This window comes from Neodiprion lecontei, chromosome 1 (assembly GCF_021901455.1).
Source record: "Neodiprion lecontei isolate iyNeoLeco1 chromosome 1, iyNeoLeco1.1, whole genome shotgun sequence".
Classification (NCBI taxonomy): Eukaryota; Metazoa; Arthropoda; class Insecta; order Hymenoptera; family Diprionidae; genus Neodiprion; species Neodiprion lecontei.
The window spans coordinates 911321-935861 of NC_060260.1; the positions used below are offsets into that span (position 1 = coordinate 911321).

Below are 24541 nucleotides of genomic sequence, written 5' to 3' on the forward strand. Positions count from 1 at the left end.
GTGTGTGTGTGTGTGTGTGTGTGTGTGTGTGTGTACGACCGTTTTTTATTACTTGTTTCCTTTTCGCAGGGCTTTACAAAAGAATTCACGACGCTAACGGCATTGATAACGCATCATTCGGTGATGCCCGAACTTCTGCCCTGCCCCTTGTCCCTTAGCCGATACAATCCGAGCTTCGTCAAGAGCGATTCGAACAAGGATTTCGCGGACATTGATTCTGACCCGGATTACAACACTTTGGCAGACTTCCGGAAGATGATGGCAGACTTGAACGTCTAATTTGAGAGGCGCGAGACTGTAACGATTCTCTTGATCCAGATTCCAGATGCGTGACAGATGTGCGGATCGTCCTTTGCTACCAAAAAGTAAAGGCGAAATTTTTACAAGTCGCAAATTAATTGGTCTCCGAGTTCGCTGACCAATAATTAGTGGTACGAAAAGACGTTGGAAAATAAAAACCCAGTGATGCCGTGAGAGTTCGTTAATTGATTAACGCGCCAACGACTCTTGTTATATCCACAAATACTCTGAATTCAAATTGAGGATAATCGTAGAAGTTGGCTATTGTGTTGAGCCGAGTGTTTGAAACCCGAACTGAATCTTCGATAAAATTTCTCGACTCACGAAATATTTGATACCCGTACTTGCAGGCCCGATGATTATTATGCAGATCAACCGAATTTTGTAAAGGTGAATCAGAACGCTGTTACAAGTTATCAAATGATGTGGAAGAACGTTCATCCACAAAAGTATTCGCATCCTTGCTGAAGAATGATCACTACTTGAAATATTTTTCATCCCTAACAAAGATTCTATCGATTCTATCTCGAATTTGATATTATAATAATCTCAAGATACGGCTCGCCTGTTAAATTTTCGGTACTTACGAATTCGGCTACCTTTACCGAAACGATAGAAGATTTAAGAGAGAGTTGAAAATTTATACGATTTATACCAGGCCACTTTATTAACTATACTGCAGACACCAGCTCCTCCTCCTCCTGCTCCTCCTCAACCTACTCCTCCTTGGTAGCATGTTGTCAAGTTGATGTAAATGTGTTTATATGTATATATAAAATATGAATAATTATTGTTAAACTAATGCCAAGATTCATATTTAATAATAATAATAATAATTATAATAATAATAATAATAATAATAATGATAATAATAATAATAATAGTAATGATAATATCAAATCACCACACGAAGGAGAAAAAGGAAGATAAAAAAAATTATTAATCGCGCAGCTGCGAGAGCAACCTAGTCTTGTATAGAAAGAAAATGGGGGCAGACACTAAAAATAAGTTTAAAATATATACATATATATATTATATATATGAATATAAGATGAAAACGAAAAGTAAATACCGCTTTAATCGCGTAGATAAATAAAACGGAGCTACTATATAATATATATTATTATATATATATCAAGATATATAATGCCTACTTTCGAACAATCGGGTTTACAAGGCGGATTCGCGTTCGATCCTAAAACCCCGGCGATTGAATTTGACGTTTTGAAACGTTATTCAATCCAGTTCTACGGCAGTTTATTATCAATTCACGTGCACTCGACTATAAGAAGAATAGATACAATAGTACATACAAATTTTAGTAAACACACGCAGTAAAAGTGCTAAAATAAACGTTAAAAAAAAAAAGAAGCAAAAATAAACTGCTGTGAGATAAGAGCTGAACGAACAAAGTTAACCATTGCTTGGGGTTCGTCATACTGTAAGGATAATAATAATTATATAAATTCGTTGTATGATGGAACAATAAAATTATTTATTACAAATAAATGAATAAACTGCGGCAAAAGATTTCAAGCAAGAAACGAGGAAACATGTCCATCTAGATGACTTTAAAATCCTTTCACACGATTCCACAGTAAAACTCGTATCGCTGCAAAACGATCGGGTGAAAACGCTTCGTATTGATAAATTTTCGTAGATTTATTGGAGAGAAAATAATCTTTATTAACTATAGTTTTCATATTTATTCATCTTCACGAACAACATGTCTTGATCTTTCAGACACGAATGGCACTGCGCCCGGTTTAGAGTGAGCCCGTCTGTTGCTTTCCCTGGAAAAATAAATCAAAAATCTTTAATTTACGTTCAAAACGAGGCAATAATATCCGCGATATCAAAAACTGACGATTTTCTCTATAATCTCATTTTTTGAAAAACAAATAACTACTGCCAAATACTTACTTCCGCTTAACTTTCTCTCGCACTGTACGAAGCTCAGCCTGAGCGTTATATATGTGCTTGGGTACGTGTCTTTTACGAGCGATTTTCCGAACTTGCGGATGACTGGCAAACTTGTCTTTCAAAGCTGCGCTGTAATTGAGGGCTGCTTTCTCTCTTGGTTTCAACTGGTGAACGCAAAGTGCAAAATTAAACAATCAGCGCAAGTAACGCTAGAGAGGAAAACGTAGAAAAAAGACTAACCACTCCAAGCTTTTCGGAAGCCCTAGACTTCCAAATTCTGATGTTCATCTCGTCACTACCACACAAAATGTACTTGTCGTCTAGTGACCACCCGACACAAGTAAGCCTTTGCATACGTTTAGTGTGATAAACGTCTCGCGAATGACCTTTAGCCACATCGAAAATTCGGATCGATTTATCATATCCTCCAGAGACAAATTCCTTACCCGTCGGGGCGTAATCTACATCTACAACTGCACCAACGTGATCCATGTGCACGTTCACAGGAGACTTCAATTTTCGCGTATCAAACGTGTAGAGGCTGAGCGAGAAAAAAAATTAAATTGTAAAAACTGGGATGCCCCGATTTATAGCCTCGAAATTTTATGTAAAAAATGAGTTTTACTTATAATCCTCGCTGGCGCAGGTAAAAACAAAAGCCTCCATCGGATTCCACGATATCTTATTGTTTCTTAGCTTCATGACTACTTTTCGCAGTGGACCAGATTCCCTCGTATCATATAAAATTGTGCTTCTGTCGCTGGCACAGGCAACTGCAATAATAAATATAATGAGATTATACTATAAATATGCCCAGATCTTAGTATAAAAATAGGATACAATCATACGTCATTTACCTAACAAGTTCGTTTGGATAGGATTGAATTTAACATCGTGTAAACTGTCCACACCCCACTTCAAAGTCCGCACAGGTTCATTTCTGGTCTCTTCCCAGATTTGACATACCTCGCCACAGGTTGCAAACACAGGGTCTTTTCGATGATGACTCAAGCCCGTTAGGACAGTCTGCAATTTGACAGTAAAACACCAAGTTGATTTAGCAGCTCTTTTTATTTACCAACACCATAACTTGCGTTTGAATATCCCGCCTAAACTCCATACTCGTCAAACTCGGTGTAGATAGCGCCAATGTTCTAGTATTTTTTTTGCGAGCGTAAAATCAAATAATATATTTGTGCCAAAACTGTCAAATAATTTTCGCGACAGTATATCTGTGCAATAATCAAAATATATTTGTTTTCCACAATTGACCCATGCTTAAAACTGTCTATTACGAAGAGAAATGAGCTACTTGACAAATAAATTCATTAAAGTAAGTGTTATTTAATTATGAAAAGTAAAGTTTTATAACTCAATTTTTCAGCCTCTGTAAAACAAGTAACTGTGGCCTCAACTACGCGAGGGTCCCAGTGAAGACCCCTATTGACAGATAACCTTCCATAAATAGCAGGTCCGTTCAGGTCACGGTCTTCTACAAAATTCTGAGCACTCAGTCTCTAAAACTCATCGGCATACAGAATGGACCGCGCGTTCCCTGCCTGAGCAATGCACAGAATATGTCCGCCGCTGTGCAAGCGAGATAAAGCATTGCAGTGTTAATCGCTGTCTCTTTCCAAGACCGCTATTGATTGAATATCCCACCGCGTAGCTGAAACAAGAACACGAATAGGCCCGTACTGCTGTCCGTCTCTTTCCATTCGGCGGACACGTTTTTGGCCCGCTCTCGCAGTCCATTCTTTATGTCGATGCTAAAACCGTGACCTAAAAATGTGCCAGGTGGCGCCGGTGAGGGGGAGGCTGGCTTTTATATATGCCTCTTTGTTGCACACCCTGCACACTCCGGCTACCGAAATTGCAGCGTTATCAACACGGTTACGCCGCGCTCTATGGCAAAAAGATCGGAGTTGATAGAAGTGCCCGCATCTGTGTAGAAGACAGTGGTTCTAGTTCACTAATTTTGATAAGACAGTTTTCCAAGTTCTTTACCAAGCACCGTTACTCTTCTATCTTAAAATTACTCAACTCCATCAAGATGGTAGAAAAGAACCTTGGCAGACCATTTGATGCTTGTAAGAGATTCAACTGTATTCCTTTCTGGGTGTGAAACTTGTTCAAAGTAGTAAAAATTGAAGTAAGCTAATAACTTTTTACTATTCCAGCCTTGATCAAGCGCATCAATTTAAATGTACCAGCCATAAATACCAGAGTTAGATATATCATTGAAAAGGCGAATAGTATTACCGAATGCAACCGTGTAGCATGGCTGATCAAAGCAGTAACATGCATAGATCTGACGACACTGGGTGGTGATGACACTTTTGCAAGTGTTGAAAGACTCACTAAGAAGGTGACATTAAATGCAGACTGTTTGGATGGATGTGATCTAACAATTTCAATATTTTCAGGCTGTTAAGCCTATCGTATTACCATTTGAATGGGAAGGCTCTCTGTCTACTGCAGCAGTTTGTGTATATCCTGCGCGTGTCGCCGATGTTGTGCAAACATTGAAAAACCTTAATGCCACGGGAAAAGTCAACGTGGCTAGCGGTAAGAAATGTCTGACTCAAAATTTCACATAAAAACAACAACGATGAGTTTACAAATGTCCAATGATGTGCATAGTTGCTACCGGATTCCCAAGCGGTCAATATCCGTTGCAAACCCGGATGGATGAAATTTCGCTCGCAGTTTCGAACGGAGCTACAGAAATAGATATTGTCATAAATCGAACGCTAGCGTTAACTCATCAGTGGGAAAAACTATACAATGAGATTAAATTAATGAAGCAAGCCTGTGGAAAAGCAAAAATGAAGACTATTTTAGCAACTGGTGAACTTTTTGACCTCAAAGATGTGTATAGAGCATCAATAATCGCAGCGATGGCTGGATCAGATTTTATAAAAACTTCTACCGGAAAAGAAACGGTAAATGCTACCTTACCTGTTGGGATTGTCATGTGCAGAGCTATTCGGGACTACCATAACTTGACTGGTTACAAGGTACGGGCAATAAGTTAGTAATTTCGTTCGAAATACTTTTGGTAACACTTGCGTATTTTCAGGTCGGATTTAAACCAGCTGGAGGTATAAAAACTTGGGGAGAAGCGCTGCAGTGGCTGGTATTGATCAAGGAAGAACTGAGCGATGTATGGCTCCATAATAGCCTGTTCAGAATCGGCGCTTCGAGTGTGCTAGGTGACATCACTAGCGAGATTAATAGGTCTTTGGATGAAGTTAAAGAGGCTAAAGTACCTACTTTATACGAGCATGAGAACTTTGATGATTCAGACAAATAAAAGTATCTTCAAAAACTTGCGTTAATTTTGTTTAATAATTTAAGAGGATTTTACAGATACGAACTCACCTTACTAACAATGGTGTTAATAGGATCCTCCTGTTCTCCCGTTATTGAACTTTCTGCCTTCCAGGTCTTTATAGTTTTGTCATCGCCGATACTCAGAAAGCTTTCCCCATCCGATGAAAATGCAATACCTCGAACTATACCGTCGTGAGCCAGAAACGAGCGCTCGCATACGCGTTGCGATAAATTCCACACTTTAATCTCTCCATCAAATGCTCCGCTCAAAAGCATCGATAACTTTAGAGGGTGCTTGGAAAGACAAGACACACTGTCTTTGTGGCCATCCAAACTCCCTATGAATGGCTTGGCGAATACTCTCTCTAGCTTGACTGCATTTAAAGCCCTTGTATACTCTCTCGCAGCCTCAAACGGATGCAGGGATGGATCGTAGTTTCTGGGAACTAGAAGAAATCAAGTATTTTAGTAAATATGTATAAAAAATGAAAGAAAAAAGATTAATTTTCTTTTTTGTCGGTTTCGCTGCAAATCCAGTGTACACAATACGGTTTATAGGTTAGAAAAACTAGGTAGAAATACGTGCAATACCTTTATGAATATCTCGTTTGGTTTCTCTCAGATATTCATCGGGATTTCTGCAGAGCACCTTGACTTTCATTTTGGTACAGGACCAGCCCTCTGTCGTAAATTATCCAATATGTAAGTCGATTGATAATTACAAAACATGTGAGAAAAACGCACTATGAAATCTAAGGGCTACTGTGCCATGTGTATGAATCTGTATGAACTATGTTTGAAAATGAAGTAACCTAGGATTGGTCGGATCTAACGGAACACACTAATGATATCGCTTTATTAGCTAAAAACTTCGCCGATCAAGAAAATTAAATGCAACATGGCTCTGGTGTGTAGATGGGGGCTCATGGGGGCGTCAGCTGTGTTATAACCTCAAAAACTGACGGCTGTCAAACGCTTACTATCAACAAACAGAGTGATTGAGGTTTAAAAATAATAATGACGAACGAGAGCGGAGAAAAAATGCTGGACCTTCGAAAATCTGAAGAGGAAGCTAAGGCAACAGCGACGAAACACATAATAAATATGCTCCAGCGTCCTGGTCAGCTGGAAAAAGTAGAACATTACAAGCGTAGGATCAGTCGGAAAAAAGCTTCGATTGAAACGAAGTTGAAAACTGCGATGCAAAGTCAATTGGACGGGGTGAGAGTCGGTTTCAATCAGCTTCAAGAGTCGCTGGAAAGTATCTCCTTGATTAAACAAGAACTGGACCTGATCGGCGAGTCATTTGGCTCCGCTCCTGAGCTGAACAACACTCTGCAGGCTGTTCAAGATGAGAACATGCGACACTCGCAGTACGTCACCGCTAAAGAGAACCTGAAACACATATTCACTGTTCCAGAAAGCGTTGAGAAGACGAAGCAATGGATAAACGAAGGAAAACTTTTACACGCCCATCAGAGTTTGATGGATTTGGAGAATTCGAGGGACGACTTGCTGTACGAACTGCACAAGCTGCCCAATCAATCACTCGCCGATAAAGTCATGCTGAAAGCGTACTTTGAAGATGTAGAAACTTTGTCGCAGTTAATGGAAAAGCAAATTAAATTGGTTGTTGGTCGCACTTTAAACACTGTCAGAAAAGAACCAACCATCATTGTTACGGCGCTGAGGATAATTGAACGGGAAGAGAAGGCGGATCAGTTTGCAATTCAAAGGCATAAGCAGAGCGGATTCATGCCTCCGGGAAGACCGAAGAATTGGAAAAAGATGGCAATTGAAGTATTGGAGAAATCTGTGGCCAACAGAGTCGAGGGAACTCATGTAGATGAACGAGCAGACAATAAAATGTGGCTGGCAAGGTATCTGGAATTGGCACGTCTCCTCATCCTCGAGGACCTAAGGGTGGTAAAAACACTGTGCGGACCTTGCTTCCCACCCTCTTACAACATAGTCAGGAAGTTTGTAGAGATGTACCATAACAGTCTATCTCAACACTTGAAAGACATAATAGCAAATGGCCTAGAGGGTAACGAATACGTATCTCTGCTTGCCTGGATAATGAACACTTATACAGGTGTAGAACTAATGCAACACCCGGAGCTGAACATCGACACCAGTGATATAGGACCTTTGCTGAGCAACGAGGTCCTGGAGGAACTGCAGGATCAATACTTGAAGAACATGCAACAGAACTATGAAGAATGGATGAAGAAGACATTGGAAACTGAAAAGGTTGACTGGTGGAGCGGAGTACTGCCAGAAGGTAGTACGCAAGAAACCTATTACCACACGGCAGCACCGGTAATCATATTTCAAATGGTGGATCAGAATCTCCAAGTAACGAAAACGATCAGCAATCAACTAACTGCCAGAGCGCTTGTCCTTTGTATAGACCAAGTTGTGAGATACTGTGCGGCGTATCGTCAGGCCATACTTGAGTTCAAAAGCAAACATTTCGAGGATCGGAGCAGAGTTCCTTACTTCACTCACCACATGATCACCATTGTAAACAATTGCCTTCAGTTTATTGAACTCGCTCAGCAAATGAAACAACTTTACTGGGTTTCCAATGCCAGCGGTGATGCTGCTGTCAGGTTTGAGGCTCTCCTGGCCAATTACCAACAGCTGAGAGATGAGGCGGCGACCATTTTATTGGAGGAGTCGTTCCTAGACTTGGAACTCCACTTCCAAGATCTCCTCACCCCAAAATGGCTCTCCTCGCCGATACCCGTAGAAACGATCTGCGTAACCTTGGAGGACTATTTTCAGGACTATAATCACCTTAGAGTAAAGAATTTTGAATATGTCATTACAGAGGCTCAAAATCTGATAGCTAAACGATATATAGCAGCTATGCTGCAGCGAAAGATATCGCTAAAGACGTACGACGAATGTCTCACTTGCACATCAAAAATTATGACAGAGGCTGATAAGATAAAGAATTTTTTCGTCAGAATTGCACCCAAAGTGGGCAACTTTGATTCGCCTTTCGAAGTAATAAAAAGACTGGCCGAAGTACTGCGTTGCGAGGATTCTGAAATTTTATCTTTGGATCTACATTCACTCGTTGAAAAATACCCTGACATGACCGAAGATCATCTCGTACGATTGTTGAGTCTCCGAGGAGACATACCGAGAGCTACAGCTAGGGAAAAAGTAGCGTACATATACGAAGCTCAACGTAATCGAACAGCTCCACAGCCCATGCCTAATAGTATATTTAAGCAAATTGTCATCCAGGATAGTTTCTTAAATTGGAAACCCTGAGTACTGTAAATAAATAATTTTTCGTCTTGTATAGAAATTTGTCTAGTTATTAAAAATGGGAAAGGTTTTTCGGTTCACTTCTATATCCCACTCCACAGAGCTAGCTGTACGGGCATTTCTGTCAGAAATTGTGCTCTGCATGTTCAGCCAATAAGTATACATTCAGCAATGTCGGCAAAATTTTCTTCAATCAAACGTGTTATCATTTGTAGCTGACGTCACAATTCGAAACGTCTTAATTCTATTCTGAAAAAAAAATTACACTCGAATATAGAAGGTTCGTTGTTTTTCAGTTTGAAAAAAAAACAGTCGTCTGACAGTTGCGCACAGCCACGCGTTTGGCGAGAACACGAAAGTGTGATCTAACCTCAAAAACCCACGTCAATAGTGGCTTGAGCCTCACAGGCATCACTGAATCAAAGATCTTCTCCTCGAATGAACAATAATTAATAAGAAAGTGAACTATTGAATCAATCGTGCTGTCAAAAAACATTTCTCTACGATGGCATCGACGAGAGAGAGACGTTCCAATGCTGGGAATAAAATGGCAAGATTACTCAACGAAGAAGAAGAGGATGATTTCTATAAAACTACATACGGAGGGTTCGAAGAAGTCGAGCAGGATAACGATTACATGTTAGTTAGATGAGAATTTCAATTGACAAACATTCTGTTTAATATTTCCATAAAATTAGTATTTCACTCACAGAATAATACTTCATTGTAATGTTGTTGAATACTCAGGGAAGAGGACGAAGGCGAGGATGAAGTGGACTCAGATTTTAGTATAGACGAAAATGACGAGCCTGTTTCCGATCCCGAACAAGAAGGACCCAAAAAAAAACGACGCCTTGTTACAAAGGCATACAAAGAGCCTAAACCTACCTCAGCACACTCACATTCTACTCCTAAAGAGAAAAAGACTAAGACACCCAGGCAACGTCGAACTTCTATTGACAATTCAGGTATATCAGGAAATATCAATGGCGATAAACGTGATCATAGCCATTCGATCAGCAGTATTTATAGCCTCATGCCAAACTACTATCCCCGTTTCGTTTTAAAGAGAGAAAATCCATTCGTCGTTCTACTGCTGCAAAGTCGGCAGCGACCCAAAGACGACTCAAAGAGAGAAATGAGGATCTGAAGAGAAAAGTTAAGACTGTAAAGTACGACGTTTGGAAGCCAACGCAGGAAGAACTGTTGGAGGAAGCCCTCATCACGGAGGAAGTAAATTTAAAATCATTAGGTAATGAATAATACTGCTGGCAAGTAAAAAGACATGATTGTCTGTGCCGATGGATGGTTATTCAACTCATACTTTTAACATGTTTTGACAGAAAAATACCAAAAGTTAGAGAACGAGAAGAAAAACACGAGGACAGTGCGAAAGACAAATGTTGGCCCCATTATACGTTACCAATCTTTGTCTATGCCTGTTTTGATGCTGTCTGAAACACAAGCTGACAAAGATGAGGAAAAAATTAACGTCGAAGCTGACGATGAAAAAAATACCACTAATACAACCAGTGATATTCTAGAACCTGGATTATCACCTCCCTTGTCTGAAAAACAGTGAGACTTAAATTGGTCGTTATTTGTGTAAAGCCTTTTGCAATATGCAGACCGCAATAAAAAACAAAAACGTCCATAACTGCCGTAGTTCTAACTACTTTCAAAATTATTTTTCAGAGAAATAATGGATCAACAAAAAACTATTGACGGCGGTAACAAAGATACACCTATTAAACAGAAGGGAGAATCGAGCTCAGCTCCTAATGAAGCTGAAAGTCAAATCATTCATGAAGATACAGGTTCTAAATACGAAAGAACTTTCATCACATTTGAAAACGAACGACTTTTTACGGAAGCTTTCAAACGTACACCTGCTCCTCGCCCCTCACTAAAATCTCTTTGTGCAATTACAAGGTAAGTTACGGCCTTTCGACATTGATGTATTACTCCTGAAGGTGATTACTTTGAAATAATCAGGTACTAATACACTATATTTTCTGAATGATTTTAGACTTCCTGCACGGTATATGGATCCAGTGACACAGCTACCGTACAGAAATATACAAATGTTTAGAATATTAAGAGAGGCGTATTATCAACAGCTGGAATCTCGTGCAGAGACAAACGATGCTACTCAAAACCTTGAATTGGTACGGTGGCTTGAATGGCGTCAGAAAAATCGTCGCAATAATAACAGAAATACGATTCGTCTGGAACCCGCTTCAGTGTCGCAGGCATCTTAGCTGATCCTTCTGGTCAATCGCTATTCCTTGTAGCATTGAACAGTCTTTTGTCACATCATTTGACATGACACTGGATAATTATTTTATCAAATGCCTGCTTCAGTATTTTCATACGAAAATGAGAATGAAAATCGAAAAAATCGAAGCAATTTACACCACTTTCCCTTTCGAAAATATGGAAATTGCTTCTACTCTGTTGGGTAGATGACTTCCTTCGAGGGATTTTAAGAATTGGGATTGGATTAAAAAATATCTATTTTTTAAACGAACGGAACGAGTTTCAATGGTTTTTATTGTTTTTTTTTTTTTTCTTTTTTTTTAATAAAGCTTTGCCACTTCACATTAACTAGTAGAATAAGTTAAAGTTTTTTTGTTTTCATATTCTTTATTGCTAAAATGCAAATTTATCATTTACCTACATGGATTTAATCAGGAAACCACAATCAGCACTAAGACGTTTTCTATTTGATACAACGAAAGAGACGTCTTTATTTCAATATGAATAAAATTAAATGTGTAGAAAAAAAAAATTAGGTATGTAATTGTAATTAATAATAAGGTTAGTAAATTACGCATATCATAAGGTTTTCATAACAGTGTGTTTAATTTTTTAATTTTTTCTTTCTCAAGATTTTTTTCCTTCATTTCTTCTAAAGCATGTTTTGTATAGTAATTAGGAGTTGTTAATCTCTCGTGTAGTGCGCGAAGCCTAGACATTTCAAGTTCCACAACGTGTTGTTCGCTGTTGCCTTTGCTTCGATTTATTTCATTCAGTTCCAAGTCATTCTATTTTACGACAAAGATGGTTCTCGCAATCTGCAACGCGTCTACACGCGTATCAAACCAATCAATCATTTATCTGTACATGCTCAAAATGTCTTCCTGGTCGCAATCTTAAATTAAATTTAAATGTCTACGTGAAATTGTTTATTATTTTTTTACCTTTGTTTTTTCATTTTTTAAATTAATATTTCACACGTTTTTCTGGACACGAAGCTGTTTGTAAAAAATAAAGTCGAAAAGCATACAGTTTAGTGCTTGCGCGTATCATTTTATTTTAATTCTACTACGTGCGCGCGAGAGCAAGTAGTGATCAACATGGAGTCATTCCCATCTTCGTCGTTTCGTCTTTATTGATATTTAGTATTTTCATTACGACGTCTGCTCTGCACAATTATCATTGTAATTGTGTTATTATTTATAAATTGTTTATAGTATATGTACTCGTGATCATCACACTATGCGTAGAGAAGAATAATTATATATGTATTACAAAGAAGCGGTAATACAACATTTAATTATCATAACGTAATATATATATATATATACATACATATATGTATAATAGTGTAGATATATATGTGTATATATATGTATATGTATAGTAGTAAATAAGACAAATTTGAATAGAGGGCAGAATGGTGTGCCGGCCACGGTGAATTCTTTATCTTGTACGTCGCTTTTTCGGGAGAATTGAATCTTTTTCTGCCATTTAAACCAACAGACCAAAAAAAGATCTTCTACACCTATACAAGATCGAAAATATAGTCTTAGTCCGCGTCCTACCACGCATCCGCTGTACCTACCACCAGTCACCACTCTCTCCCTCCAGCCCACCATGTAACCGCTTCTGAAAAATTGGAATGATATCAGAACGCTCCAGAAAGTAAGAGGAAACAGGAGAAAAACGTCCTTAAATTAGTAAAATGTAAGCTTTTGAATAGTTTGTGTCAGGTAATGGTTGGAAATTAATCAGATAAAGAATAATTAAATAACGAATGACCATAATAGAATCAATTTCACAGCGCCACTCACATAGAAAGCAGTAAGGCGAGTCACTGGCAACACTGCTTGCGCATTCCGTCAGCATTCATCGTCGGTTTAACGTCGATTGGCTCTACGTTTTGCGGCCGGATAGTGTCACCTTCGGGAGGATCTCTAATTTGTTTCTGAGAAACGATTCTGTAGATTTCTGAAGAGTTGAAAGAATGTATAAGGAAACGTAAGACGATTATAAGTTTTCAAAATTTCGTATTAAATTGAAACTGAATTCTTGTCATGTTACCTGTTAAGATATTCTGGAAAGCGAGTTCAACATTGGTCGAATCCAGAGCGGATGTTTCGATAAAAGAGAGGCCATTCTTCTCCGCAAATGCCTTAGCCTCGTCGGTAGGAACTGCTCGTAAGTGCCTCAAGTCGGATTTGTTGCCCACCAGCATAATCACTATGTTCTGATCTGCGTGATCCCGAAGTTCTCGCAACCATCTCTCCACATTTTCATACGTCAAATGTTTTGCTATGTCATAGACCAATAATGCTCCAACTGCTCCGCGGTAGTACCTGTCGTACATCCAACATGTAATACAAATTAATTACAAACAGACCAATCACAAGGAACAATAGTCAAATATTCCATAATCATATACGCACGCTGAGGTAATAGCTCGGTAACGTTCTTGTCCAGCAGTGTCCCATATTTGAGCTTTGATAGTCTTGCTGTCTACTTCTATACTGCGCGTAGCAAACTCAACACCTATGGTCGATTTTGACTCCAGGTTGAACTCATTACGTGTGAAGCGTGAGAGCAAGTTACTCTTTCCTACTCCTGAGTCTCCGATTAGGACAACTGTAATCAAACACAATTGTCACTGGAATTACCTTGATTAATTTCCCCCGTGTACTCGAATGGCATTCTGTTACCTATCAGAATTGTTCTAATTCTTCGGTACTGACTTATGAAAGGAAATTAATTGACCTCAAGTTCTTGAGATCTCGATCAATTACAGATGTGCTCTTAGACTCTAGAATCTAAGAAGAATTGATTTCAGTTGCAATCAAACGGTGCCATGAATAGAGTAATATATGCAAATTAAAGTTGATATGTGCATGTGCGGTAACAGATTCAATGGGTTCTACATCGAATATATGTAAGTAGGCGATTGTCGACGACGAGAATTCTTTACTCATTTATTAAAATTATTTCGGTGTCAGGTCGCGCTCGTTGTATAGCAGGAGGCAGGACAAGCCTGTAAACATGTTACGAGCAGACGAACAAATCAAGTGTGATAGCGATAGTACTACTGTTGGACATGGACAAAACAAAGATAAAAAGATGCACAATAACCTGTTCCGTCACAAAAATTCTCAGTACCAGCGTGTTGGAAAATAAATGTGCAGAAAATTTTTCAAACTGAACTTTCATCTCTGTGAAAAAATTATCATAAAAATAATTTTCTAAAGTTTGACAAAGGTCATTGTTAACAAAGCAACTCATATAGAGCCGAGCACAAGCATTAGTCAGACTAGAGGGAGGCTCAGTCATGTTGTGACACAGTCACATTACTTGATTACGAGTTATACGTAAATGAGGACTACAAAGAATAGTAAAAAAGAAATGATATTTGCTGACGTCATGATTATTTATTGTACGTTGTACGCAAAACGGGAACTTATAATCAAAGTAATTCGGGAACGTTCGATATTTCGTGCGAATGGAACAAATAAATGCCATCAATGATATTGTCGAAAGATCGCAGAGTATCTCCGCGTTTTGAATAGCGTAAACTATAAATAATTTCATAAGGTGGCAAACATATTCCGTTAACGCGGTTCCTGCAAACAATAATCTGTTCGCGGTCGGAAAAGCGATAACGGTTAGTTTCCTCGTGACGGAAAGAACGCAAGTGACGTACGTATGTGCCAATGTCACTTAAATCAAGCAACAATACAACAACGCGTGAAACATGACTATATGAGAAGAGTCCTATGGAGTTCCGAGCCGCGTTCGTCGGAGGTTGGCAAACCGACAGAGGATAGTCGCGTTATGGCTCCGTCGCTTGATTATCGAGTTGCGATTATGAGTTTATGATTATTCAAACGGGTACAATTACCTTTGAATAAATAATCGTACTCGTCGTCTCGAGTCCCCATCTCCGCGGTAGCAACGAACTCCTCCCTTGGTTTCGTTGCGGACGACGACGACGTTTGTTCCTCTACCTCCGATCACGGATACGCAAGAAATATTCCGACGTCGCTGTCTGTATTTATTTTACAAAAGCCTCGTCGTTTTAGGAGCGATTTATCGATGACCACCGATTACCGATCGGTATATTATTTAGACAGGCTGCACGGGTGTTTACTTGAAAAATTACTGTGACTGGACGGTTCCCAGTCTAAAATAATACAATTAATTATTTTCTCCCTTTCAATTTAACTGTACAATATGGCCTCCTTTCTACGCCCCTCCAAACCGATATCCCGCGCTTGCGCGGGACCTCGAAACAACTCCGTAACACGCATGCGCTGCGTTATTGCGATGACACGATGATGAGCAACGTCAAAATGACAGATCGCGCATATATTGCATGCTTTTTGCTTTTGTACAACTCGCTTACATCGACATTATTCCGCAGTCTCAACTGAATTCAGAGAAATCCGAGAACGGAATTGAAACGCCATAAAGTTCCCTGTAATTTAGCTATCAAATAGACTTTTTTTTTCGAATTATTATACTTGGTAATCAGTGTCCAATAATCACGCGGCACATGTCCAGCGATGACACTTCAGATAATAAATGCTCTGTTCCGGATTGATAACTATCGAGACATTCCAACCCAAGGCGTGTCTGTATAAAATGTTGTACGATAGAATTCTATAGCTCCGTTAAAACGAACCATCAATTTGCTGTTTGGGCAAAAGATTGAAAATGATTTCCTTTGTCCGTACGATTTCAAAACCCGAATTCCCGTTTTTCCCCCGACCGTGATTTCATTTTCAACCCACAGCTGCATCGACGAATTTATTCTGCGTATAATATATAATGTACAAAGTAGATTTAACGAGCTTTTGGATTATATAAAGCTTTGATAAAATCTTCATTAAATGTCAATTTAAATAACGCGTCAAATATAATTATTTATACACCGCTTAATTGACTAGAGAATTGAAATATTCCTGGCTATTTTGGATGGTTTTTGGAACGCGCGCAAAGTACGCCGGCGATAAGTGGCGCCGTCTCGTCCAACGTCCGCACCTCGCTACACGATGGAGTTCAAGTCCTTTCCTTTTCTGTTTCGGATTGCAAGGGGTGAGTCGGACATATTGTTGAATAATCGTAATTTATCCAGGACATCACAGCTTCCAGTGAACTTCTATCGTTCGATTTTGCACCATTATACGTTTACCCTCAATCTCTCGGTAATAGTTTGCAATTCTCAAGGCAATACCAAAAAGTCTTACTCCGTTTGTGCTTTTAGGTTATCCAGCGCACAAGTGTATCAATTAATCGTACAAAGCTAGCGGCAAATATATTCTGTACCAAGCAGCGAACAGCAATTGTTTCTCTTTGCTTGATATAAAATATTTTTACTACCTTCGTCAAAGCTGATCTGATCTGATCACTAGCTAGTCTATTTTTATTTAATTAATCATTAAGTATGTCTAAAGTTGACAGTGAAACGCATGTCGTACGCGTGCACGGTTGTTTCGTTCGACTGGGTACGGAAATAGTACAACTTTGTAGTTTCCGATATTTTTATGATGATTGGGCATGCACCACTCTGACCCTGAGTGAATTGAGAAAAATTACCCTTGTTTTTTCTGAAAAATATCCGCTTATTTGACATCATTTTCGTATGTTCAATTGAACTGTTATCAAGAGAACGTTTTTTTCTTACACCAGGGAATCAAGATGGGTGCATACAAGTATATGCAAGAGCTGTACCGTAAGAAGCAGAGCGATGTGCTCCGTTTCTTGCTTAGAGTTAGATGCTGGCAGTATCGTCAACTCACCAAAATGCATCGTGCACCCAGGCCATCTCGTCCCGACAAAGCCCGCCGCTTGGGTTACAAAGCTAAGCAAGGTATTTGCGCAAATTTATATTTTTGAATGTAACAAAATTCATATTTCTGTCTTTAAAATTTATATTTTCTGTGATGAACTGTACATGCACCACTCTTACTGAACCGTGGGGATATGTACTGTCTGATGAAAAGTTTTAAATAACATTGTTTGGTCTGGGTATTTGATCTACTCTCGTTTAATCTTTAAATATATTGAATATTAGTAAAATATCGTTTTACAAATTCTTACAGGCTTTGTCATCTTCAGAATCCGTGTGCGTCGTGGAGGTCGTAAACGCCCTGTACCCAAAGGTGCTACCTTTGGTAAGCCAAAAAGTCACGGGGTGAACCAATTGAAGCCCACACGTAAACTGCAGTCCATTGCTGAAGTAAGAGTCACAATATCAACTTATAAATCTGCAATAATATGAGAGAAAAAATTAATTCAATCTTGCAATAATGACCTCACTCACCATGTTTCTTACAGGAACGTGTTGGTCGCCGCTGTGGTGGACTGCGTGTGCTGAACAGCTACTGGGTAGCTCAAGATTCGTCCTACAAATACTATGAAATCATTCTCGTTGACCCTGCACACAAGGTAAAAATTTGTATTGTGGTAATTGTAGAGTTTTCAGATATAGACAAAAAAGAGATATTTTTTCTTTTTGCTACAAAAAAAAAAAATATCATGATTGCCCCCAGTGACATGATGATATCATTATTTTAGCATTGAAACTGATGATGTTTTTGCTTCCTTGGATGTCTGATTACTGGGTGGCCTATCTTATATTACATTGTTAATATTTTGATTTATATCTTTGCGTTCCTAATTTTTAACGGCATATTATTCTCCACAGGCAATCCGCAATGATCCAAAGGTAAACTGGATTTGTAACTCGGTACAAAAGCATCGCGAGCTGCGCGGAAAGACCTCAGTAGGCAGGAGTTCACGTGGATTAGGAAAGGGTCATCGTTATTCGCAGACGATCGGTGGATCGCGTCGCGCCGCCTGGTTAAGAAGAAACTCACTCTCGTTGCGCCGAAAGCGTTAAGCACGTGCTCGGCGTTATATTTTTCGGTGTTTTTTCGAGCGAGTCGTGGTCCGTTATCGTACACACGTTATTCAGCATGTGTTGGTAGCCGTCACGAGAATAAACACCATTTTACAATAAAGTCGCAGCGATATTTTTCCTCTTTTACCCTCTACTTGATAGATTATTTTCGGTATGAGCGAAAAGTTAAGATTATTCTAGATGTCATCGACGTGGATTCAAACCTGTCTGGATCTAAATACGAGTCTTAATGATCGAATTTCGATACAACCCCGTTCGTGGTATCAATTTCGATGATTCGCTTACTTGCTGGGTTTTGCGTTTAACGAGAACGAGCCGACATTACATCGTGGTTATCTTATCGAAATGCAATCTTACTGGTTATGTAATATGATAATACACACTTCACCCATGTTAAACTATTATTGTATAGTGCCTAGAAACTCTCGGTCGCAAAATTGAAATTTTTCTTCGGAAGATATCAAGCCGAGGCAAAATGGGACAAAATTGTTGTACTAGCGATGATTCCAACGAACACCTTCCATACCAGCCACAAGACACGATAATTTACATGGATGGACGTGAAGGTAAATCAAGAGATTTTCTTCTTACATTTTAAACCAGAAGCGTGAAAAAATATTACGTACCTGTGTCCTAAAATTTCTAAAGTTGAACTCTCTCTCGGTATATTTTATTTCTGAAGATCATTTTAGCTCGTTAAAATAGCAGTCAATGGCGAACATGTGTATTTCTTCTTTAAGTACGTGATCTTCGTCTCTTCCCTCACGTGGTGAAGAAAATGTGCTCTTTTTACCCTGGATTAGAAAGTACGTGCATACATATATCCAGGTATCGTTGATTTTAATCGCCCTAGTTTCTGTGGATCAGAAACAACGTTGGCAGTAATCAACTCCGACCACTTCCAGCAGTGCGTCAAATTAGCTGCCAACTTGATTTCCAAGGAGCTAAAACTAGGAGGGTCAGAATCAACTGCACCCAGATGTGTATGTATATATATTACATAAGTATGCATACATACACGTAAATTCAAACGTGTGACGGATTCTAAAGATAAGATAAGGGTTTTCCCTGTAGATGCGGGCGAGTCGAGTGTCTCATTCTGATAAAAAATTAGTCTGCCTGGTGTGATTGAGCATTACGGAAGTGCGTTTTATTGAGCAAGAGAGAAATTTGTCACAATGCCAGGTAATGAAAAAGTTCACCAGATAAAATGTGCATGCTAGAAAAATAACTGTTAAAATAATACTAAATCTTTTCTTATCGCCAAATGTAGTAGTACATAATATTCCTAAAAATAGTTTCTACGTTTTACGTTCTTCAATGGTATAATCGTAAAAATGAAACGATCCTCACGCGTGGATCTGTACCACTAAAGTATACTATTGATGCACGTGCTTGCGACTGTAATTCGTAATCTGTTTTCGCAAACTAATGATGAATTAGTAAGACATCGAGATATATCGTGGTACAGTATTTTCACGAGGCATATGACTCTTGTATATGTACACACCCTAGATGTGTGAGTTATTCTGCAATTATACCCTAATTAGTATGTTATGTATAAACGACATCATATTTAATAGGGATCTTTGTTCCATTGAATATAAACTGATAAAACTGCACGAGCAGCCCAGATAACGTATGTTGTAAATACTTCTAATCCTTTGAGAAATGATGATAAATGTTACTACTATTATTATTATCACGAATAAATCTCAAAGACAAGAAAAGAAATTCTGCGCTGTCGATTTATTCTGATTGCTAGTCATCGGTAAGTGCGTGCTTATCTCTCACCAATATCATTGAAAGTGCAAGCGACGCGATTGCATCTGATAAACAACCATGGTATGAATCACCCTTCAACGAACTCGAACGATTATTTGTTCTGCACATATCAGTAACGATCAGAATGAAACCCATTACTCATCAGCCTACAGATGGGTCAGCCGTTCTGGAGGACGTCCTTTGCCCGAAAACGCTATCCGGGGAGGAAGAGATAAAGATGGAAGCGAGATTTACGTAGGGCGGGCTTTTCACGAGGGTGACATGATTCCTGCAAAAGTAATACCCGACAAAGGGATAGCCTTTGTCTGTTGGAACGGCCAGGAGCATCCTAAGGACGACTACGAGGTGCATTTTATCGCTGATCCTTTACTATCGGCAACTTGATGTTCGGCGTAAGCGACGAACAATAGACCACGTTAAGGGCTTATACCCAGATTTTTCCTGAAGAGAGGTTTAAATTTATTAGTATAAAAATTTATATCCATATTGGAGTAACGTCGAACCTCATTCCGATATTTTTTAGTTGCACGAGTAATGATTTTTAAATTTCGCCGTTTTGCGGCGAGCGAGATATCCCCGGACTGAGTCATCGAAAATGAAAAAACAAAAAAGATTTAGTTAATATGAAAATTTATCTTGTCTTTAGTCGAAGGAATAAGCAAAATATTAATTCTTAACGAAACGGCGGCTTCTGAAATGAAAAATTCGATTTTTCATAAAAGTTTTCGCCTTGATTTGTTTACAAAATGTGATATGTTAAATATATTCATAAAGGTTGTGTAAAAATTTGAGACCGATCGGTTCAGCCGTTTCCGAGAAATCTCGCTCACCGACTTTGAAAACACAATTTTGAGGAAAACTCGTTAAAAATTTCAAAAGCAATCTCAAACGCTCCGGGACGTTTTTGCAAATGTGCGCGTAACTTGGAGAATATTTGTCGGATCGACGTGAAATTTTCTGTGTATATACTTGAATGTACGTACGGCGCGAAAATGAGATTTAAAAGAATCTAGTTACAACCTCTTAACGTATTTTCCTTCAGGTACTGTGCCAAGGCGAGTTTGCTTGGGAATTCTGCAGTGCCGGATCTATTCCTCCGGACGGTGTCGTCGCGGGACAAACTGCCGACGGCGAGCCTCTCTACGTCGGACGCGTCCTTCACAATGGATCTCAGACCATCGGCAAGGTCCGTATTTGCTCGCAAGGTTCTGGATTCTGTTTTTCGCATTCTTTCGCCGATTCGACGCGTTGTTTTTCCAGGTCCAAGCGAGCCACGGCTGTCTCTACATCCCCTTCGACGGCGAAGAGCTTTCATTTACGGACTACGAAGTCTTGGTCCTCCACTAACATCGGTCGGAAGGAATTACAATTACATTACTCGAAGTTGTTTTCTACATTCGTTAATTGCGCGTATTCTATGAATATTAGTTAAAATTCTCCTGTCAATCATCACGATTACGTAAATTAAACCTTTGTCAGCCAAGTTGTAAACAATTTGTAAATACCAATTCAACGATGTATCAAATTCGTATTCATTACCGTCCCGCCTTCTGCGCCTAAACATATTGCTATTTTTTAGGGCAAATCAAAATAGGATGTTCATAATCACTGTACGTACGGTGGCCTGAAGTCAGTAGTAGCGGACGAATTATCAACAAATAATCACTCAACCCTCGATTACTTTTGCATACGGAACTATAAACATAAAAACAGCAACAATAACGCCAACAACAACAACAACAATAATAATAATAACAGCCAAAATCCGAGCCAAGTCAACGTCCGACGATTCGTTCAATGGGAATTATAATCCGGGGTTTCGGACTTGTGATATATTACTGTGGTATAGGTATTCGCGCACATTTTTTTTTTTTCATCTTGCGTGCCAAATCACATTTAATACCATGACTTTGTACGAACCCTGTAATTATATTACGATCAAAGCATATACAGGCGGATCTACGCAGTTCCAACTCGATTCTACCATTACACGTGTGCTACGGATAGTGTATAAGTATCATCGTGCTTGCGAAGAATAATGCTACGCGGTGAACGATATAGAAAAAACGAACCGGTACTCAGAAGTTGTTTCCGAGACTATTAAATTATTATAGCAGAATGACGCTTACCGTTGCTCCTGTACCCGGTACGATCCGAATACCAAATTCTCTCTGCTTGAAATTGCTCGCGATCAACCGGTCGACTACGCACGTGAATTACGTGATAGAAAAATCATGCTTACCAATGTCAAAGCGATAATAAACCTGGCTATCGGCGTATTTGAGCAACCCTGAAACGTTAATTGCTCTCCAAAAATTCTTAAAGCTGTACTTTCGGTGCAGGTTTATACCGATTTTTGTATTCGTTATCTTTGAGAGTTTCGTTTCGATTGCGAGTACGTTTAAATGAATATCCGAAAAAAGTGTTACAGGGTGGCGACAGACCGGGAAGATTCAGAAAAAGTCAGGAAATTACAATGGACCGTAGATAAGAACGTACTTTTTTCACAAATCGTTTTCAAACTTCAGCCATGCTTGGTAAGTTCAGTTGTAAGCTAACTTTCGGAAATGGTATACTGTTCAATTTCTAATTATTTGTCTGAAGCGAAACAATACTTTGTGCATTTAGATCCAAATTCATATATCCATGGCGCCCAACTTCTGGACCTTTTGGTCATAGAAGCTGCCCAACATTCCTAAGTTTCGTGATGAAAGTTCAGGGAATTTGGAATATTTTTACGGGGAAAAGTCAGAGAATATTATTTAACGAAAATCGTCGCCACTCCATAGCCTACGGGGAAAGTGTTAAGGAAAATTTTCACAACTTTCCACGGCTGATTTTAACAACAAGGAAGTAAGCGTGGAGTTATACTTAAATATAGGTATGTACACACATGTTACGACGAAGCAAACACTGCACGTATACAAACGCGTTGACCCAAGCAAGAAGCAAGACATTGTGATTTAAATTTGGTCACGCTTCGACCAGTATAAACTGTATAATATGATACCTATGACATGGCGCGATCACTTTCGCGTACGCTTAACGACCTGTGTCGTATAACTTTTACGGTTCCTAGAACTTGCCGGCAGATTATCTAGTTCTATTCGATATAGGTAACCACAGATTCAATTATTCACGTTTAATGTCTGGTGAGTAAATGCGTTTTGCGCTTTAATAGTATTTTTATTTCTTTTTTTCTTTCTCCCCATTTAGACGGTTAATTTTTCTGTTTTTTAACGCATCTACTAATCGACAGTAAAACCATAAAAAATGTTGAAGCATAGATTAACAATATCGTAAACTAACTTCCAGGCTTATGCATAAAATAAGAGGTACCTGAGCCGCGAAGGCTGCGGAGATATTTTTTTTTTTTTTCAAACCTTACGCGGTAATGCGAAATAAAATCAATCACAGTCACCGTGCCATTCCAGTATAGGTATAGTGTATATATTCCAAAGTTGTGTCGGTGAATGGCACGATTGAATTGCATAAGAGTGAGAAAACAAGAGCGAAAAACCTGTGAAAAAAAATTACAAAATAAATAACTTTCAATCATGTTCTATACGTAATTTGTGGGAGCGTGGATTTTAACGAGTTATGTAGAGAATTCGATTTTCTCGCATACTGCTTATCGACAAAGTGCAAATAATAGTAAAACATGACATTATTCGCGGCGACACTTGTAATTAACTATGAATATATATCGCCCGTTTTATAATAATGAGATTCGCGATGCTGTAACGATTGCCGTAAATATGGGAGGTTTTCTACATGGTCTACATGAACTCCCGCGTATTGGGTATACACACACACACACACACACACACACACACATATGTCTATTTCTATAGTTGTACAACGTGCAGTGTATGTGTACGCGAGAAGAGCGATTCACTAATCGGATGTTGAGTAATCGAGTGAAATTGCTCGAACCTTGTAAGTCGTTGGTAAAGGTTGATGGTTGATTCATATATTTGTTTTGTATCTGATTCGCCATGAGCGATAACGCGACTATTTTGACTCTTCGGGTAGTGCGAATTACTTGTTGGTAAGAAATGTTCGGCTAGTCGGGGACGCGGAAGCTTTCCTCGTTTTGTCATCGTTGTATTTTTGTTTATAAAAAGGTATCTTCCTTATTAATCGTCCTGAACCTTTACGTCAGCTGCAGTGCGTGTCGCGAATCACCGTTACATAAGAACCGAAATGCCGATCGAAACTCGATATCTTCGATCCTGAAATTGCTATAGGTAAAATAATCATCGGTTGATGTCGCGTATGGTTGTATAATTTTTGACATATTCACCGAACGCGTTTAAAACCAATGATCGGTTAAAAATGTTCCCTGACGAGATATGAAACAAGATATTACATCACAAAATCCACACGATAGATGACGGTTGATATTTGATATTTTTCTTCTTCTCTTCCTCTCCGCCGTGTCAATCAATTCGAAGCTTCGCCCAAAGATGCCGGACCAACTGCGCAGAAATTTTTTTACCACCGTTTCAAGTGTGTGTAGAATTTAACCATTAGCCGGGATTCCAAGTAGTGCGAAGTTGGAAGAAGACAAACATACGCCCAAGTGATAAATAAAAGTTAAACATCGCTAGCACCGATCCTTTTCGCAATGAGTACAGGTGCCTGTGTAATTATAACGATGATGACGATGATGAAGCTCTTCTCCGGGCGGATTGGATGAAAACAAATTTTTACCGGTGGAATGAGTAGGTAGAA

General features: G+C 39.0%; 7 protein-coding genes and 1 long non-coding RNA gene across 17 annotated transcripts in view; 5 read left to right on the forward strand and 3 right to left on the reverse strand.

Annotated features, from left to right (window-relative positions):
* LOC107228058 (tensin-3) overlaps positions 1-1693 on the forward strand; it is a 91976-nt gene extending 90283 nt beyond the window's left edge. For all 8 annotated transcript variants that reach the window (XM_046737018.1, XM_046737014.1, XM_046737025.1 and 5 more), the window contains one exon: positions 70-1693. In XM_046737018.1, coding sequence (XP_046592974.1) covers positions 70-279 — 210 coding nt within the window. In that variant the 3' untranslated portion in view covers positions 280-1693. The remainder of the gene's footprint in view (positions 1-69) is intronic.
* A 250-nt stretch (positions 1694-1943) lies between these two features.
* LOC107228067 (DDB1- and CUL4-associated factor 13) lies at positions 1944-6348 on the reverse strand. The gene is made up of 7 exons (XM_015669417.2): positions 6151-6348; positions 5608-6005; positions 3081-3249; positions 2849-2996; positions 2464-2764; positions 2224-2387; positions 1944-2093 (listed from the first exon to the last, which is right to left on the reverse strand). The coding sequence occupies exons 1-7, from the start codon at positions 6218-6220 to the stop codon at positions 2006-2008; spliced, it is 1338 nt and encodes a 445-aa protein (XP_015524903.1). The 5' UTR covers positions 6221-6348; the 3' UTR covers positions 1944-2005.
* Positions 3771-5558, forward strand: LOC107228068 (deoxyribose-phosphate aldolase). The gene is made up of 5 exons (XM_015669418.2): positions 3771-4313; positions 4404-4591; positions 4650-4791; positions 4867-5243; positions 5306-5558. Exons 1-5 carry the CDS (start codon positions 4055-4057, stop codon positions 5537-5539), a joined length of 1200 nt encoding a protein of 399 aa, XP_015524904.2. The 5' UTR covers positions 3771-4054; the 3' UTR covers positions 5540-5558.
* Positions 6349-6471: 123 nt separating the features above from the next.
* On the forward strand, positions 6472-8884 carry LOC107228060 (exocyst complex component 3). The gene has a single exon (XM_015669404.2). It carries the CDS (start codon positions 6577-6579, stop codon positions 8845-8847), a length of 2271 nt encoding a protein of 756 aa, XP_015524890.2. The 5' UTR covers positions 6472-6576; the 3' UTR covers positions 8848-8884.
* Positions 8885-8997: 113 nt separating this feature from the next.
* LOC107228064 (vacuolar protein sorting-associated protein 72 homolog) lies at positions 8998-12603 on the forward strand. The gene is made up of 6 exons (XM_015669412.2): positions 8998-9483; positions 9592-9812; positions 9914-10096; positions 10188-10422; positions 10540-10776; positions 10874-12603. Exons 1-6 carry the CDS (start codon positions 9350-9352, stop codon positions 11103-11105), a joined length of 1242 nt encoding a protein of 413 aa, XP_015524898.2. The 5' UTR covers positions 8998-9349; the 3' UTR covers positions 11106-12603.
* Positions 11686-15349, reverse strand: LOC107228065 (ras-related protein Rab-11A). 2 transcript variants are annotated; one of them, XM_015669414.2, is made up of 5 exons: positions 14996-15349; positions 13536-13731; positions 13171-13445; positions 12921-13077; positions 11686-12732 (listed from the first exon to the last, which is right to left on the reverse strand). In XM_015669414.2, exons 1-4 carry the CDS (start codon positions 15033-15035, stop codon positions 12941-12943), a joined length of 648 nt encoding a protein of 215 aa, XP_015524900.1. In that variant the 5' UTR covers positions 15036-15349; the 3' UTR covers positions 11686-12732; positions 12921-12940. The 2 variants fall into 2 exon arrangements, with proteins under 2 accessions (XP_015524900.1, XP_015524899.1); XM_015669413.2 differs by having other exon boundaries at positions 11686-12735; positions 14996-15348.
* Positions 15350-16048: 699 nt separating this feature from the next.
* LOC107228062 (60S ribosomal protein L15) lies at positions 16049-18119 on the forward strand. Of its 2 annotated transcripts, none has more exons than XM_015669409.2 (5): positions 16049-16191; positions 16786-16966; positions 17199-17335; positions 17434-17544; positions 17804-18119. In XM_015669409.2, the coding sequence occupies exons 1-5, from the start codon at positions 16072-16074 to the stop codon at positions 17996-17998; spliced, it is 744 nt and encodes a 247-aa protein (XP_015524895.2). In that variant the 5' UTR covers positions 16049-16071; the 3' UTR covers positions 17999-18119. The 2 variants fall into 2 exon arrangements, with proteins under 2 accessions (XP_015524895.2, XP_046593066.1); XM_046737110.1 differs by lacking the exon at positions 16049-16191 and adding an exon at positions 16194-16301.
* Positions 18120-18477: 358 nt separating this feature from the next.
* LOC124293972 lies at positions 18478-22338 on the reverse strand. The gene is made up of 3 exons (XR_006903833.1): positions 21934-22338; positions 20825-21499; positions 18478-20245 (listed from the first exon to the last, which is right to left on the reverse strand). It is a non-coding gene; the product is annotated as an uncharacterized LOC124293972 (long non-coding RNA).
* Between the last annotated feature and the right edge of the window lie 2203 nt (positions 22339-24541).

What these genes read in the sequence shown, in the direction of transcription:
- LOC107228068 (XM_015669418.2), top strand. Translation starts at nt 4,055, where the DNA reads ATGCCTCTTTGTTGCACACCCTGCACACTCCGGCTACCGAAATTGCAG. An exon ending in AAAAGTCAACGTGGCTAGCG is followed by an intron (nt 4,792 to 4,866) that starts GTAAGAAATGTC and finishes TGATGTGCATAG; the next exon opens with TTGCTACCGGATTCCCAAGC. An exon ending in ATAACTTGACTGGTTACAAG is followed by an intron (nt 5,244 to 5,305) that starts GTACGGGCAATA and finishes GCGTATTTTCAG; the next exon opens with GTCGGATTTAAACCAGCTGG.
- LOC107228067 (XM_015669417.2), bottom strand. Translation starts at nt 6,220, where the DNA reads ATGAAAGTCAAGGTGCTCTGCAGAAATCCCGATGAATATCTGAGAGAA. An exon ending in CAAACGAGATATTCATAAAG is followed by an intron (nt 6,006 to 6,150) that starts GTATTGCACGTA and finishes GATTTCTTCTAG; the next exon opens with TTCCCAGAAACTACGATCCA. An exon ending in TTAACACCATTGTTAGTAAG is followed by an intron (nt 3,250 to 5,607) that starts GTGAGTTCGTAT and finishes GTCAAATTGCAG; the next exon opens with ACTGTCCTAACGGGCTTGAG.
- LOC107228060 (XM_015669404.2), top strand. Translation starts at nt 6,577, where the DNA reads ATGACGAACGAGAGCGGAGAAAAAATGCTGGACCTTCGAAAATCTGAA.
- LOC107228064 (XM_015669412.2), top strand. Translation starts at nt 9,350, where the DNA reads ATGGCATCGACGAGAGAGAGACGTTCCAATGCTGGGAATAAAATGGCA. An exon ending in AACTTCTATTGACAATTCAG is followed by an intron (nt 9,813 to 9,913) that starts GTATATCAGGAA and finishes TTCGTTTTAAAG; the next exon opens with AGAGAAAATCCATTCGTCGT. An exon ending in TCTCTTTGTGCAATTACAAG is followed by an intron (nt 10,777 to 10,873) that starts GTAAGTTACGGC and finishes GAATGATTTTAG; the next exon opens with ACTTCCTGCACGGTATATGG.
- LOC107228065 (XM_015669414.2), bottom strand. Translation starts at nt 15,035, where the DNA reads ATGGGGACTCGAGACGACGAGTACGATTATTTATTCAAAG. An exon ending in GTACGATTATTTATTCAAAG is followed by an intron (nt 13,732 to 14,995) that starts GTAATTGTACCC and finishes GTTTGATTACAG; the next exon opens with TTGTCCTAATCGGAGACTCA. An exon ending in TACCGAGCTATTACCTCAGC is followed by an intron (nt 13,446 to 13,535) that starts GTGCGTATATGA and finishes GATGTACGACAG; the next exon opens with GTACTACCGCGGAGCAGTTG.
- LOC107228062 (XM_015669409.2), top strand. Translation starts at nt 16,072, where the DNA reads ATGGTTTTTGGAACGCGCGCAAAGTACGCCGGCGATAAGTGGCGCCGT. An exon ending in TCTGTTTCGGATTGCAAGGG is followed by an intron (nt 16,192 to 16,785) that starts GTGAGTCGGACA and finishes TTCTTACACCAG; the next exon opens with GGAATCAAGATGGGTGCATA. An exon ending in AACTGCAGTCCATTGCTGAA is followed by an intron (nt 17,336 to 17,433) that starts GTAAGAGTCACA and finishes TGTTTCTTACAG; the next exon opens with GAACGTGTTGGTCGCCGCTG.